The 13,998-nt window shown below is 37.2% G+C and overlaps 2 protein-coding genes across 3 annotated transcripts; both read right to left on the reverse strand.

Moving 5' to 3' along the window:
• Window positions 1–286: 286 nt before the first annotated feature.
• On the reverse strand, window positions 287–4,692 carry c8h5orf15 (chromosome 8 C5orf15 homolog). Its single transcript, XM_027011015.3, has 3 exons — window positions 4,546–4,692; window positions 3,169–3,749; window positions 287–1,705 (listed from the first exon to the last, which is right to left on the reverse strand). The coding sequence occupies exons 1-3, from the start codon at window positions 4,643–4,645 to the stop codon at window positions 1,574–1,576; spliced, it is 813 nt and encodes a 270-aa protein (XP_026866816.2). The 5' UTR covers window positions 4,646–4,692; the 3' UTR covers window positions 287–1,573.
• Window positions 4,693–5,178: 486 nt separating this feature from the next.
• vdac1 (voltage-dependent anion channel 1) lies at window positions 5,179–12,276 on the reverse strand. 2 transcript variants are annotated; one of them, XM_027011016.3, is made up of 9 exons: window positions 12,124–12,276; window positions 10,466–10,535; window positions 9,955–10,004; window positions 8,817–8,969; window positions 8,538–8,590; window positions 7,992–8,219; window positions 6,622–6,772; window positions 6,446–6,503; window positions 5,179–6,112 (listed from the first exon to the last, which is right to left on the reverse strand). In XM_027011016.3, the coding sequence occupies exons 2-9, from the start codon at window positions 10,530–10,532 to the stop codon at window positions 6,021–6,023; spliced, it is 852 nt and encodes a 283-aa protein (XP_026866817.1). In that variant the 5' UTR covers window positions 10,533–10,535; window positions 12,124–12,276; the 3' UTR covers window positions 5,179–6,020. The 2 variants fall into 2 exon arrangements, with proteins under 2 accessions (XP_026866817.1, XP_081576105.1); XM_081719979.1 differs by lacking the exon at window positions 12,124–12,276 and adding an exon at window positions 11,867–11,925.
• Between the last annotated feature and the right edge of the window lie 1,722 nt (window positions 12,277–13,998).

The following is a 13,998-nucleotide window of genomic DNA, read 5'->3' on the forward strand; positions in this document are numbered from 1 at the left end:
TGACCTTTCTGTTTTTGTCTAGAAGTTCTATTTTGGATAAACCTATAAAGTCATGTAGATGCTAACCTTTGCAAGAGTCTTTGGCATATCTATCCCTACATCTTGGATATTGCTTTGTCCGTTTAACCATTTTAATGTACGTATTCTTTAATCATCCATTACTGTAGTCTGTCATCGATGCTAGGTTTTTTGCCATTGCTAAGCTTACCACTGCATTCTTCTTTCTTAATAATGCATTAAACAGCTGATTTTGACAGCTGGGGCTCTGGAGTGTCTGATTCGGGAATTCTTTTTTTTTTTTTTGCCTCATGACACCATGCTGGAATTTGGTCTGCATGTTGATAGAGAGCATCTTTAGACTTCAAATGTCACTAGAATCAACTGAACCTTTTATCAATCCTTATTCATTAAAGTCTATGAAAGATGTAATGACACACAAGTACCCAAAAAAAACCCTCAAGTTAATTACTCATAGGCAATGAAAGCAGGATAACTATATATAAAAAGAATCACAACCTGTTTTACAGATGTATATATAAACAATAAATTAAACCTGGCATTATACATTTTAATGTAAGTCATTGTTTCTTTTCAAAACCAATTTAACGGCGTAGAGTCACAATAACTCTTACTACTTACAGATGGCATTGTTTTCAGTTTAGGAAATCATAGTATGCACGTATACGCAAATTTGCTCCCTGTATGAATCATTTATCAGACTAAGCACAAGCAGGAACTTAAATGTGATTCAATAGAATGTAGGTACATAAACTAGGGCTTTTATGTTTAGCAGAACATGGAGTATAGTTAAAAGGATACTATGTGTATTGTAATAGACTTCACTGAAGTCATAACAAAATCACAAGTGGGACCAGCCCAAAGACTACACAGCATAGAATAAGATTTGTCTGCTTTAGATGATTTCTTTCCTTATTGTAGTGATAGGTGTTGCATTTAGTGGAATAAGAGAAGCACATAAAATAATAATCAAGCCACAATGCAGAATGTTGTGCAATCTAAAACTATAAGGGGAAACATTTGCATGTCAACAAATGCCAAGACAGCCATCATAAACTATGAACACTTGAATTAAATGTTAAAAAATATGGGCTACAATAGTGTCTTGATGCTATGGTTTCACAATTGTCAGCCAAAGTAAAATTTCATACACAAAGAGAACAGACATTATCACTCTAAGGTTGTCACCATGTGAGATGAGCTAAATGACATGAAATATTAAGCACAATAATCATGTATTTATGTGGGCACACCTTTTTGACAAATACATAACCCTCTTCCCCAAAAAGATGTACAACATTGAAGCAGTTTATTAACGTATCTTTCTTCCCTACAATATGGGAAAAACAAAGAATTATGTTGAAATTAACTAACCCACAGAAACAAAGATATTCTAACTGCACTGCCCAGATGCATGAGGTTACTGCAGCATGAAGCTTCTCCTTTCCTGCTCCAAGAATGCATAGAAGTGTCCTCTCGTTTAACTGTGCACATTATCACACACTTGCATTTAATCAGTAATAAACCCGTCCATCTTATTATAGTGGGCAGCTGTTTAAAAGATGTAGTCATTGGTCATTTTGAGGGATGGCATCGCCTCGTGGACATTCTGGTCAAGCCGATGGTACTCCACACTACGGGAGCACAGGCCTTCCCTCCAGCGTCGACTCTGAGCCAGAAGCATGATCTACATTGGCAAAAGGTACCAGTTAGCACAGACATTCAGGAAACTCAAAACAGGCTGCAGCCAAGACAAACAATCACACAGAATGGATTGCGCACACACCCTATACAGAGTGCGTCACATGGTCACAGAATTTCATCGAAGCAAGTGATTCTTTAGATCAACGTTTATATGCAACATAGAAAAGCCAAACAATACATAATGGGAGGTTTATGTAATCACTGAGAATAAAATAACCTAGACATACTTTTATGTAGCACCTAAACTATGCATTAGAAACCAGGTTATTTTGAGAAATATGATCTAAAGTTTATGGACTATGAAAAACTGGTTAATTCTTGCGTCACACAAGTATGGTGTCCTTTACAAGCGTGCGAGACAGTTAGCTCGTGCATGGTGCTTAATTCATTTTGTGAACAGTACTGTCGCAGAACTCTTTTGTTGTGTGAGGTATCTTATGATATTCAGTTACATCATAGAAAAGGCCTCTTCCTCTGGCCCAAATTAAGTCTTTCTCTACTGCACTTTTTTGGCAGTTTGCATAGTTTTTTTTGGCTTGGGATCATGTTAATAAAACTCAAAGCTTTTTCAATTATAAAAGCTACATGATGGTGTCTGTTTGATTTCACTATATTAAAACATCTTTCAATAATTTTCCTGGATCACACAATTTCACCCTTAAACAAAATACTCTGTATTTATTCTGACTTGTAGTGTTGAACACAGTTACCACAGTATATTTAATGTAATATGCCTTAACTCTTCTGATTAAACATTGTCCACCCAGATGACACAGAAAAGGCCTTTACACACCAATTAATTCCAATTACAAGCCAAATAAACTCGTCTAAATGGGATAGAACATTTAACCGTCTTCCCAACAGTCACAAAGTGGCTATTTGCACCAAACTAACAGGTTTGACAGCATTTGTCAGTGTTTACGTGGTTGCTATGACAGATGCTTAAAAGTGCTATACAGCAGCATGGATTATTAATCGTCAACCATTAACGCTGCTGGAAAGCTATCACAGTAGCCATCATATTTTTAAAGTTTTTTGTCAGTTCCATTTCCAGAATCCACACAGGGATTTAAAAATAAAAGCCGTTACATTTTTGTCTGTGTTAACAGTATACAAATCTACACACTGCAATAAAAACAAATGGCAATATATAAGTAAAATGTCTATTACACAGTGTTGATGTTAAACTTTAGAACTATTTCCTGCCAAACTGTCCATTTTCAATAGGAAATTATCGGTCAAGTGATAATGGCCATCATTGGAGATGTTATTAAAATAATTCCAACATGGGAGTGCTGAAACAATTGTTGCAGAGATTCATTTAGGTTAATAAAGCATATGTATTATCTAAATGTCTTTTTAAGAGGTATTGATAATATTTTCAACAGCTAGAGGGACTGTTTTCCACAATCTTACAATAAATTTTAAAACAAAATAGTAACATACCTTCCTCTTGTTGTGGTAAGTGATGTAGACTATTGCCACTAGAAAAGCAATGATGACCAGGTGGAAGAAGAAGTGCGAGTCTTCATCTTGGGTGGTGTAGATGGTAGTGTCCTTCATATGAACATCGATTTTTTCAGGCCTCTCATCCACATCATTGCTATCAATGTTCTCCTCCAGATTTTGTGTGAATATCTGGTTTGACTGTTGACCATCATCAGCAAACCTTGAGTTTTCATCATTTGTTTCATCATCGTAACTGTAAATGTCAGTCATCCCTATAGGAGAGGTGGTGGATTCAAAATCAAAGGCTGGGCCTGGCTCTTCTTTCTCAAAGACAGAGGGGCTAGCTAGTTTGGCTTCAGAGGTGTCAGTGGGCTTTAGCTCAGTAGACTCGGTGCTTTCTGGACCCACAGTAGCAACATCAAAATCAGTAGGCTTGAGTGTTGTAGGCAGGGCAGCACTAGTGGTGGTGAAGTTTTGGTTTGCTGATTTGTCTTTGTTGGGTGTTGTTATGAGAGCAGAGAGGTTGTTAGGGACAGAGGTTGTCATGTTTGTTGCTTCTTGTGTAGCATGAGACCCAACTACAATTGGACACAGGCACAGCAGTTGATAAATGTGAGACCTACAGAAAAGTACCCAATTCCATACACACACATACTTTGAAATACCATAAAAATACAGGTACAAGCAGACTGACCTGAAATACACAAAATAATTTCACGCAAGGAATTCATTCTTTAGATCAACGTTCATATGCAACATGACGTTTCCTTAAATTCCTACAAAAATAAATAATAAATAATGAAAGGCCTATGTAATCACTGAAAATAAAATAACCTAGACATACCTTTATTTAGTACCTAAACTGTGCATTAAAAACCAGGTTATTTTGAGAAATATGATCTAAATTTTAATTCTGGTCTATGGAAAATTCTTGCGTCACATAAGTATGGTGTCCTTTACAAACGTACGAAACGATCAGCTCGTTGTCTGCATTTCATTCTGGAGACAGACACACAGCAATCATTTATAAATCATAAACGTTGGGAAAGTGTGTGCATATCTTGTCCTCTGTGACTATGACTTTTGGGTTAGCTAATGCTAGCTAACCTAACGTCTTTGAATAGTCATATTTATACACTATGAAGTGTGAATTAGCCCGCTGAAATCAGTCACATTCTGACATAAGTTAGCTAACTAAGTATAAAGCTAGATCATTAACTACAGCACTGTATAGCATGGTAGGGTAGTTAGCCAGCCAGATAAGCTAGTTTAGCTAGCGTGAGCTATTAACATATAAACAGCAATATTAACACCTATCCCAAGTTTATGACAAAAAACTAATTATCAATATAGCAAGCGGAATCTATAACTCACCATCAGAGAAGTCATTGCATCTAACAGGTAATGGCGTCAGAATGACCAAAATTACTAATAAACAAACAGATAATTTTAGCTCCATCTTTACTGCCGCCATCTTGTACTGTTGGCGTAGACGAGTGGGTGTGGCAAACTTCCACTAACGTGTAGAACCTGAGAAATTAACCCCGCCTCTTTGGAGGACGTTGTCGTCACACGAATCAATGACTACATCCCTTAAAGTGAGCGCTTATACTAATTGACGCGCATACGAAAATCAACGATAACAGTAAACGGAAAAATGATAGTAATAATAACCCATTAACCTATAATGCAACCAAAACTGTACACTTCCACCTATGCATTTCAATTGAAGCTCTAGTAGAATTTTTGCCCAATCATTCAGAACCAGATTTCAGTAATTAGGACTTTCTTCGAGTTCTGCAACACTGGATAAAAACCCGTACACTATACATAAAGCCATTATTACCATTAATACAAATTACTTCAATACCAATTACTTACAAAATGTACCTACCTCATTGTTTGCAATATCTTTTGGGCAGCAGTTAAAAGTTAAAAGTATTGATTCATTGTCAAAGTTGTGTCCCCAATGCCCAAAAGTATAGCCAGGAGAGATGAGAGTGGCACTCCTCTTTAACCACTTTTTATTGAACATAAAGTAGTGCCAATACTGCCAAGTACAGAGTATTCTGGACTTACAGCAAAATCGAAAGACTACATCCCTTATTAAAATGCATTGTGTTTTTCCCCCCAACATTTACCATAAGAAGGTTGGCCTGTGAATTAGCCATCTTATTTTCATGTACATTTGACAAGGGGTTTTATGTGAAACCTTACAGATAGCATACAAGGACATATTTAAAACAATAGCTTGCTATATGCAACATACACACACACTTGAGACAAAAACACCTGATTTACCCAGAACTGGAGTCTAATGCTGCAGAGATTAATGGGAACCATCAGTCATTGTGAAGGTTAACATCATTTTCCTTCTACAGTAGATGTTATGTGTAAAAAAATTCTACCTTTTACAGAAATAGCCTCCAAGTATCAAAGGAATGTTGAAATTCAATACTTGTTATCTCTGACTTATTATCTAGTGTTATTTAGTGTTTTTAGACTCCATCAACTCGTTTTTCTGAAAAATATTCATCTCCACCTTCCGCACTGTAATAAATAATTTAATCTGAATCAGGCGTGTCTAGTGAAATGCAACAATTTTAAATCTTTGCAAACCGTTACTGCTGCTATTGTTTTGTGAGACCTCCCAAACACAATACTGTTTCCTTTCTGAAAAAGTATTGAGTTTATCTTCAAATGTCCTTTAACACAGTTCAACTGTAGCATGATTTTAAAACGTAACAGCTCTTCTCACATACAAGAGAAACCCAAAGTGTGCAAATGTATCTAGTACTTTTTTTCTTTTCTTTTTTTTGAGGTTTGTGATAGCTGCAATCTTCTTTTTTCTATGCTTCAAACTCAAGCCCTAGACCCAGTTTGTGTCCACCAGCATTGATGTTCTTCCCATCCAACAGAGCAGAGAGGGTCATCTTAATACCTAAGTCAAAACACATGCATTCATAATTAAATCCTAAATTAAAAAATGGTTATAAAAATGCTAAGAATGCTTCATTATGATGGTTTAATATCAGTACTGTATCGCTAAAGTAGGAATTGGGGGGGGGGGAATCAATCAATGACAGCTATTGTATTTCTGAATGTCAACCATTTTGTATTCTGTTTAAAGATGAAAGACAATCATATAAATCCCCAAAAAAATATTTTCTAAAGAAGTTACCACAAGGTAACAGAGGCTAAAGACCTTGCATGAAACATTCTTATCAGAAGGCTGACAGTCACGTCTGTAAAGTTAAAGTTTTGTTATACTTACCCGGCTTCAGGGTCTGAGTGTATCCCAGACCAACAAGGCTGGAGTTGTTAACCTTGGCCTACAGGATAGATAGGGGAAAAAATGTATATATAGAAGCCAAAAAGGCAAAACCAAAGTGGGACACTCACTGTATGGTCATTGTGTGGCCTTAATGACAGCAGAGACAAACCACATACCGAAAACGAAGCATCCGCATCGATCTGATACTTGGCAGCGATGCCAAAGCGGGTATTGCTGTTGCCAGCAGTCCAGGCCAGATTGACAGCTGTTTCCAGTTTATTATTCACTTTCTGATAGATGGAACCACCAAATTCAGTCCCGTCATTCCTGTAGTTAAAAGAAAATGGCATTTTAAAAATTACACCAGACAATTAGTATACAATTCTGGGTAATCAATGTCTGCACTGATGCAGCATTTTGAAATATATTATTGTCTTAAAAGTAGGCACTGATCTGAAAGTGACATCTTCAAAACTATTACGAACAACAGGAACCACGCTCAGCCCTGCAGTCCTACCTGCCACACCTACCTCTTCTCGCCGACGTCTCTGATCTGGTTCGCCAGAATACTAGTACACACCTGATAACTATTCTCCTCATTACTGCCCCCTCTACTTAAGCTCCCCTCCTTTGCACTCTCTTCATGAAGTACTGCCAACCCCATGTTGCATACCGAGCATTCCAGATACACGTTTGACTTCCTGGTTTTTTAATACTGCCTGTGTTTCAGACCCAATTTCCTGCCTGACCTCTGAACACCTCTTGGACTCTGCCCCACGTTATCCACCTCAGACTGACTTGACTATGATTACCTGCCTGACTCCTCTAACCTGTTCAGTTTCATCAATAAAACTTCTTGCAATTAGATCCTCTCCCTCGTGTGTGTGCAATCGTAACAAAAAGTTGTCATCTGTCCTAGCAGGACACCAAAAACATTATAGCACCCTGCATCGCCTGAAAAGCCCTTGACAGTTTAACTAATCAGGAATTAAAGTGTTTAAAAACAACCTGGTTTTTAGATATAATGGGTCAGACATATGTGGGATGATGGAGAAATGACAATAACATGAGCTCACTTATTTTTTGTAAACACCATATCGAGAGGTTATAAGCCATGTACTAGACATATGCAGATGGGCTAAGGATCCTACTACCAGTGTATACAAGGGGAACAACAGCATTATTCAAAAACATTAGCTGAAGGTAACTGAAGACTGCATTCTACTACAGTGTTCAAGTTATACCACTACTATTTATAATTAAAAGTCCATGGGAGTATTGTGCTCTAATTCAATAAAAAGAATGACTGTGTACTCCTTGTCGATAGGAAATTGAGAGTATAGCTGCTATGTCATCTATGTAATAGAATAGTTAGCAGCACTCCTATAAGCACATTCTGCTGACTTTTGAATTTGAATGAGAAATCATGTGATGGCCCTCCAAAGTGTGTACCCATTTTGCAAGATTTTGTAGTGTTATATAAGACAACTTGCTGTGACCTAAAGATCATTTAAAAAAATAAAAATAAAAAGTTAATTAAGCTTACACATTTGTGTGGAGCTGAAATTCATCTGTTTTGTAGCCTACAGCAAAGTTGCTCTGGGTGACTCTGTTCTTCCCAGCCTCAAAGGTCGTCTGGTAGCCAGCAAGCCAGCCCTCATACCCCACAACCACTGCACCATGCACAGCAGTGCCATTGATGTCATAGTCTACATCACAGCCAAGATTGATGTGCTCCCGCTTGTAGCAGGTCTTGATCTTGCCACTTTTCTTGCTATGTGGAGAAATCAAGAAACAGGTATTGTCCAAAACTGTCTGTTCAAAAACGTATTACTTAGAGAATAGAAGAAAAAAAATTATGAGGGGAAAAAAAGCATTTCATGAAGAATAACATCTATGGGATCCAAACATGAGTTCCAGGATCAGACTTTTTAAATGTTTATTTTCTTTTACATAAATTATTATTTTCATTTTACAAGTTTTACTTAATTGTAGGCTCATAAAGTAATTTTAAAGAATGTGCAATGAATGTTAAGCTGGGTTAAAGTCCATATGTAATACTGAAAAGCTGATAAGAGTAAGAGACACATACCCAGTGTTTGGAGAGAAGGAAGAATCAAATGTCAGCTTCAGTCCTTTAGCCAGCTAGTGAAAGCATAAGCAACAAACCATGGTCCATAACTAAGACAGGAGTTATAACCTGCTGACTAACATATAAGGTCATCTAAAATTAATAAAAGTAAAAAAGCTACTAAGCTTATCTAAGCCATCCCCTTAGCTTCGAATCAATGCTACCTATGTCTGTACCAAGCAATCCTTTAACCAAAACAGTTTAAAAAGAACTGGCAGGCAAAATCTCAGATTCTCTCACCTGGTCCTCCAGGGTGATTTCTGTGCCCAGAGTGTTGTCAGTGTTCCACTTCTCAGTGAATGTGAGCCCATGCTCTGCCCATTTATACTTGGTCTCCAATGTTCCAGAGACCTTGCTGGTCTCTGTGTTGGCAGAGCCTGTGCTTCTGAATTCCTAGGATAATGGACAAAATACTGAAACTGAAGTGTCAGAAATATAAACACCTCATCAATGGCCTAACAACTTCAATTTCTCCTAGACTGTGACTGAAACTTGAACCTGTTTTTTTATGAACCAATATGCAATGCTTGCATGTCTCATCTCACTCACAGCTGCTCTCTCTGACAATCATATCAAGGGCAACACTTCAGTTCTGTGATAGACACTTCACTAATAAGAGTCTCCATCCTCAGACTGAAATAATCTAATATACAATGTTCAGTACCATTTATATCACCCTGTCTTCAGTTGAGAATGTCATGGAGTATGTTTTATTGTTTTAAATAATTTATATATGGCACCACCCTATTTTACATTCTGAATAAAGTAGTTAACACAAGCAACAAGAACCTACTGTCTATAGGTTTTTACAGTGGTTTCCTAGGTATTACAGTTAAATTCAGTCTAATGACCCACAGTAATGTTATTACATTGTAAATAGTTTTAGTGAGCTCAGTTTAGTTGTTAGTTCATCATTGTGTTGCAAATTCCTTTGGGGTACACCACAAGAAAAGATCACAGATTATTAGGATTGTTTATTTAATTACAAGTACTATCAGCACTGACTAGGCATTATATCCGTGTATAAGATAACATGGGACACTACCATATTCATTTCTTTATTAGTGCTCCTTACAACAGGACTGCTTGTTTTTATGCCATAAGCCACCATAAACTATTATAGCCATTCACAATCAGGCCAAAACTACACATATTTAAGAATATATTTTGTACTTCACCCCAAACATTTAGCCTACATCCCAAGTATAACTGTTCTCATTTCTGTGCAGATTTCCTCATCTACATTTAACCAGGAAATTAAAGAATCTACTTCACAATCATTTTCCTAGACACATTCTAATACCTCAGCATGATACCATTGGCTGACTGTAAAACAGCTGTATGCTTTGAACTGAAACCTAAACTGTTGAATACTTACCAGTCCATTTTCTGACTTGGTTTTCAAATCCAACTTGATAAGACCAAAGCCTATAAGAACCAAAAACAATAGGTTACTAAGAAAGTAGTTACACACTACTTGAACAGCATAAAGTATGTTATACAGTAACAAATTACATACATACACACACACACACACACACACACACACACACACACATACATACACACACATACACACACATACACACACATACACACAGACAGATCACACCACCTAACCCCAACATCACTGGGTGGGGGAGGAAGACATGTCCCCTCCGGCGCCCCCAAAACTACAGCTACACACACACAAAGCTAGGCTACCAAGCTTACAGGCAACTCTAACCATTTTATATCACAACAGTTTCCAACCAACTGTCTAAAAGATCTGCTTCCAACTATGTCAATGAACTGGTATGCCTGCTCAAATACCATTGTTCATACATAGACTGCTTATTAGTGCTATTAAGTAACTATCAAGGCTAGCACTATGAACTATAAAGTCATACCATATCCCTTTGTGAAGATGTCCTTGGCAGACTTGCCCAAGTCAACATATGCTGATGGAATGGCCATAGCCTGCAAAGACAAAGAGAGGATTACCTACACTGCACAGCAAACCATCTGATGTGAACAGATCAGTGTTATAAAAAATTACTGGAGTTAGTGGACACGCTGATAACATGGTGTAAACCATTTTCTCAAATTCAACCTCTTAAATAGTTACTATTTAACCATAATACATATTTGAAAATACAGTATGCTGATGCAAGAGTAACTTTAAAACTGTAACTGTAAAACTCCTATTAAAACAAGCCTTACAGCAAATCACCACCACTACTGGAGGTTTTGTGAGGTTAAAAAATGAAGAGTAGCTAACACTGAATACTTGGGATTAAAACAAGAGAAGGGTGCTTTATAAGAGATTTTACATGCCAATCATGAGATGGATGTGAACTCTAAGGTGAACAAGTTTATCTAATTATAGTTTCCCAGTTCGGACTTATCACGTAAAGGTCCTCGTGAAATACCAACGATGATCTATCCTAACAAACCAGATTATCTCCCTAGCTACCTACCTACTAATGTGAACCTGATGTGAATAAGCAGGTTAATAAACTAAGTAGTAAATCATGTGTCCTCAATTAATGTATTACAATACTGAACGTACTAGATCTAATACGACTTTTCACTGTTTTTAGGATAAACCCAAAGACTCACTCAGATTACTAATGAAAATGAGGTTACTCCCCAGGTTACTTCGGCAAAATGGGGAAAAATGGAATAAAAGAAAACTACGTTTAACGTAGTTTCCGTGTAATAACAGCGGACGTGCTGAACAAACGCAACTACAAAAATGAAACAGTAGCTAGGTATGCTATCTTAGCTACCACAACTAGCGTAAGTCGCCTGGTTGATGTGCTGGCGCGTGTTCAAGGGCAACTTCGTCTACCGACCGAGTGAACTGACAGCTGATGCAATCGAGAGATGAACTGCAGTAGCTACAATGTCAAACAGCAAATGTCAAATAGAAACACTTAGGGAAGTATGTGAGACATTTCTTCAAATTGTTAAGACGATTTAGATGCATTTGTTTATATGGATTGTTAAAATGGCGAGTCACAAGTGGTGGATATCATCAAGGTGGTTAGAGATAGCCACTCGTGCCTAGTAGCAAGAACATGCACTCACTTGTTCTGGGAGCTAGCTTCCTACTTAGCCAGAAATCTAGCCGGCTTAGTCGGTGAACGCATTGAATAAAAATCAAGGATGACAATGGATGTTTGGTGATTTAAAATACTGCAAAAGGAATTTTAAATAATAAAAAAAACTAGATAGCTCTAGCAGAAGGTACTTTCAGTTTTGTTTAACTTGATATCACTGACACATAGCTATCGTTAGCTACCTACTATATCGAGATTAACTAGCTAACGAGCTAGTAGGCCGTGGTCACGTAGCTAGCTAGTTAGCCAAGCCTAGCTTATCGTCCTAGCTGTCCCGAGTTCCTGGATGCACTGCACCATTCTGCAACATCATCAGCATCACCTTCGCGCATGAGCTACTATAGCTCAGTTAAGAGAGCGAACAACGCAAAGTTAAAGTAAACCGAGGGCAGTGTTCAACAGTTTTAATAAAACAACATAACCGATGTCAAATCTGTAAATACCTGAACAATCGCTTTTCAATTCAGTCCGATGAGACTGGTCCGTCGACTGAAGAAAACCAGTATAGAGAGTACGCTATACACATAGGATCTTGTGCAAACCGCGTTCGAAGGCACCACACCTCTTGCGTTGTTTGAGTAGCGCATGCGTAGTTTGTGATATACTTAAATTCGCAAAAAATCTCGTCCTGTTCGCATCCTTGAGTATCGAGTGACTAACGCCGTCTTCTTTAACCTCCACCAGAGACATTGCCAGTAATCCTTTCAGCATGATAGTATGTGGACTAGGTTGCTTATAAACATAAAAAGGTACGGATAGATATGAGTCTAGGTAGAGAATTGACTACAGTCTGCTGTTTGTGTTCTGCCTTGTGATAAAATGAATTTCTTGTTAAAAACTGGTGGTAGTCATTGAGGGGAAGAAATTAGATGAGCTCATTTCATTCACAAATTTCATAAAGTGAGAGGAGTGTTGCCTTTGACACCTCCTGTGAATCAAAAGCGACTGCTATCTTTTATGAGTTTGGAAGGTTAAAAATATAAAGATATATAAATAAATGTCGTGCAGACTATGTAATTTTGATACATGAATTACATTTGTGTCACTTTCTTTATGCCTTCGTTGGCCTTGCCCTCTGCCCGCACTAACACTTCCAGGTTTGTGTTAGTTGTTAACAACTCTATGTTGTTGCTGTTGTTTCATTTTAACATCAGATTTCTTTCTTCACTCCGAGTTTCATTTCACAAAGATGGAGTTTTGAAGTTGTTTATAACTGTTGTTATGAACACGATGAAACAGAAGGTGGCAGTGTACACTGCATCAGGTGCATTGGTGGATCGTCTTAGAGGACATAGATGCCGTAGATGTAAATATGAATTAGTGTTGCTGCGTTTCTGAGTTACTATTTAATGAATGACAGAGCTATTTACAAGATATCTTACCTTAGCTTGGCCTTGGATTTCAAATCTCTCGAAAACATCTTTTTAACTACTTAATGGAGATTTAAGTTTTATTTGAAGTCACTAATTTGCGATACCCTGTTTGTGGATCGTTTTGTGTATGTTGATTGCGTGTGCATGCTGACAAAGACAAATACAAAGTTTTAATAATGTGAGATTATCAATCACTTATAAATATCAGAGTCATAAATAATCAGAATTTGTTGAAACATTCATGCTTTTCAGTTATGAATCTTTTATCAAGTTGGTGATACTTAATTGTTTACATTTACTTCATAGATTAGCCAATCATGATCCATTATTTTTTAATTCAAACAAGCAAAAAACAAAAGTGATATGACTTGGAGTTACTCCATGCCAACAACAAATATTAAACTAATCATGCATGGCCAGTTTGTAGAAGAAGGGTGACCTCTCCTTGATGCTAATATCTGAGAGATGCAGTGGGCTGTGGAATTATAATATCAACACCCCTTGATAAGCACTTCAGCTAAAACAATGGATTTTCAGTGTCATTCAGATAAAGTAAAATAATAAAAGACTATGATGATTATGGAACGATGTGATCATGCATTTTCTGTTCAGTTTTTTCTGTTCAACTTTTTCTTGAAGTATGTTTTGGATTATTTTTATGCATATGATATGATACCCTTGGTCTTCAGATGATCTTAGGACCGCTGGCAGCTAAGCAGCCACAGAAAATTAAGATGTCCCCAAAAACGTTATATTTTATACTCATTTGGCCACTACTCCTCAGCAAATAGATAATGACATTTATCTCTAGGCACCTTAATTTCTATCTGCTTTTTTGTGGCAACTTTTACAAAAGGACTGTTGGCATGGAGATGTCCATGAAGATAGAACAAATAAGACATTTTGTCTTGATTCATATTGCAGGTGACAGTATACTTTTCTAGT

The sequence above is a fragment of the Electrophorus electricus genome, chromosome 8 (genome assembly GCF_041902795.1).
Source record: "Electrophorus electricus isolate QZ-2024a chromosome 8, ASM4190279v1, whole genome shotgun sequence".
Classification (NCBI taxonomy): Eukaryota; Metazoa; Chordata; class Actinopteri; order Gymnotiformes; family Gymnotidae; genus Electrophorus; species Electrophorus electricus.

Bases quoted from the DNA above. Each gene is read 5' to 3' on its own strand.
- vdac1 (XM_027011016.3), bottom strand. From the start codon at position 10,532: ATGGCCATTCCATCAGCATATGTTGACTTGGGCAAGTCTGCCAAGGAC. The intron at 10,005-10,465 runs GTATGACTTTAT...TGGTTCTTATAG, and splicing joins CATCTTCACAAAGGGATATG to GCTTTGGTCTTATCAAGTTG. The intron at 6,773-7,991 runs GTAAGCTTAATT...TTTTAACTACAG, and splicing joins TTTCAGCTCCACACAAATGT to GAATGACGGGACTGAATTTG.
- c8h5orf15 (XM_027011015.3), bottom strand. From the start codon at position 4,645: ATGGCGGCAGTAAAGATGGAGCTAAAATTATCTGTTTGTTTATTAGTA. The intron at 3,750-4,545 runs GTGAGTTATAGA...GTCCAATTGTAG, and splicing joins ATGCAATGACTTCTCTGATG to TTGGGTCTCATGCTACACAA. The intron at 1,706-3,168 runs GTATGTTACTAT...TTGCCAATGTAG, and splicing joins CTTACCACAACAAGAGGAAG to ATCATGCTTCTGGCTCAGAG.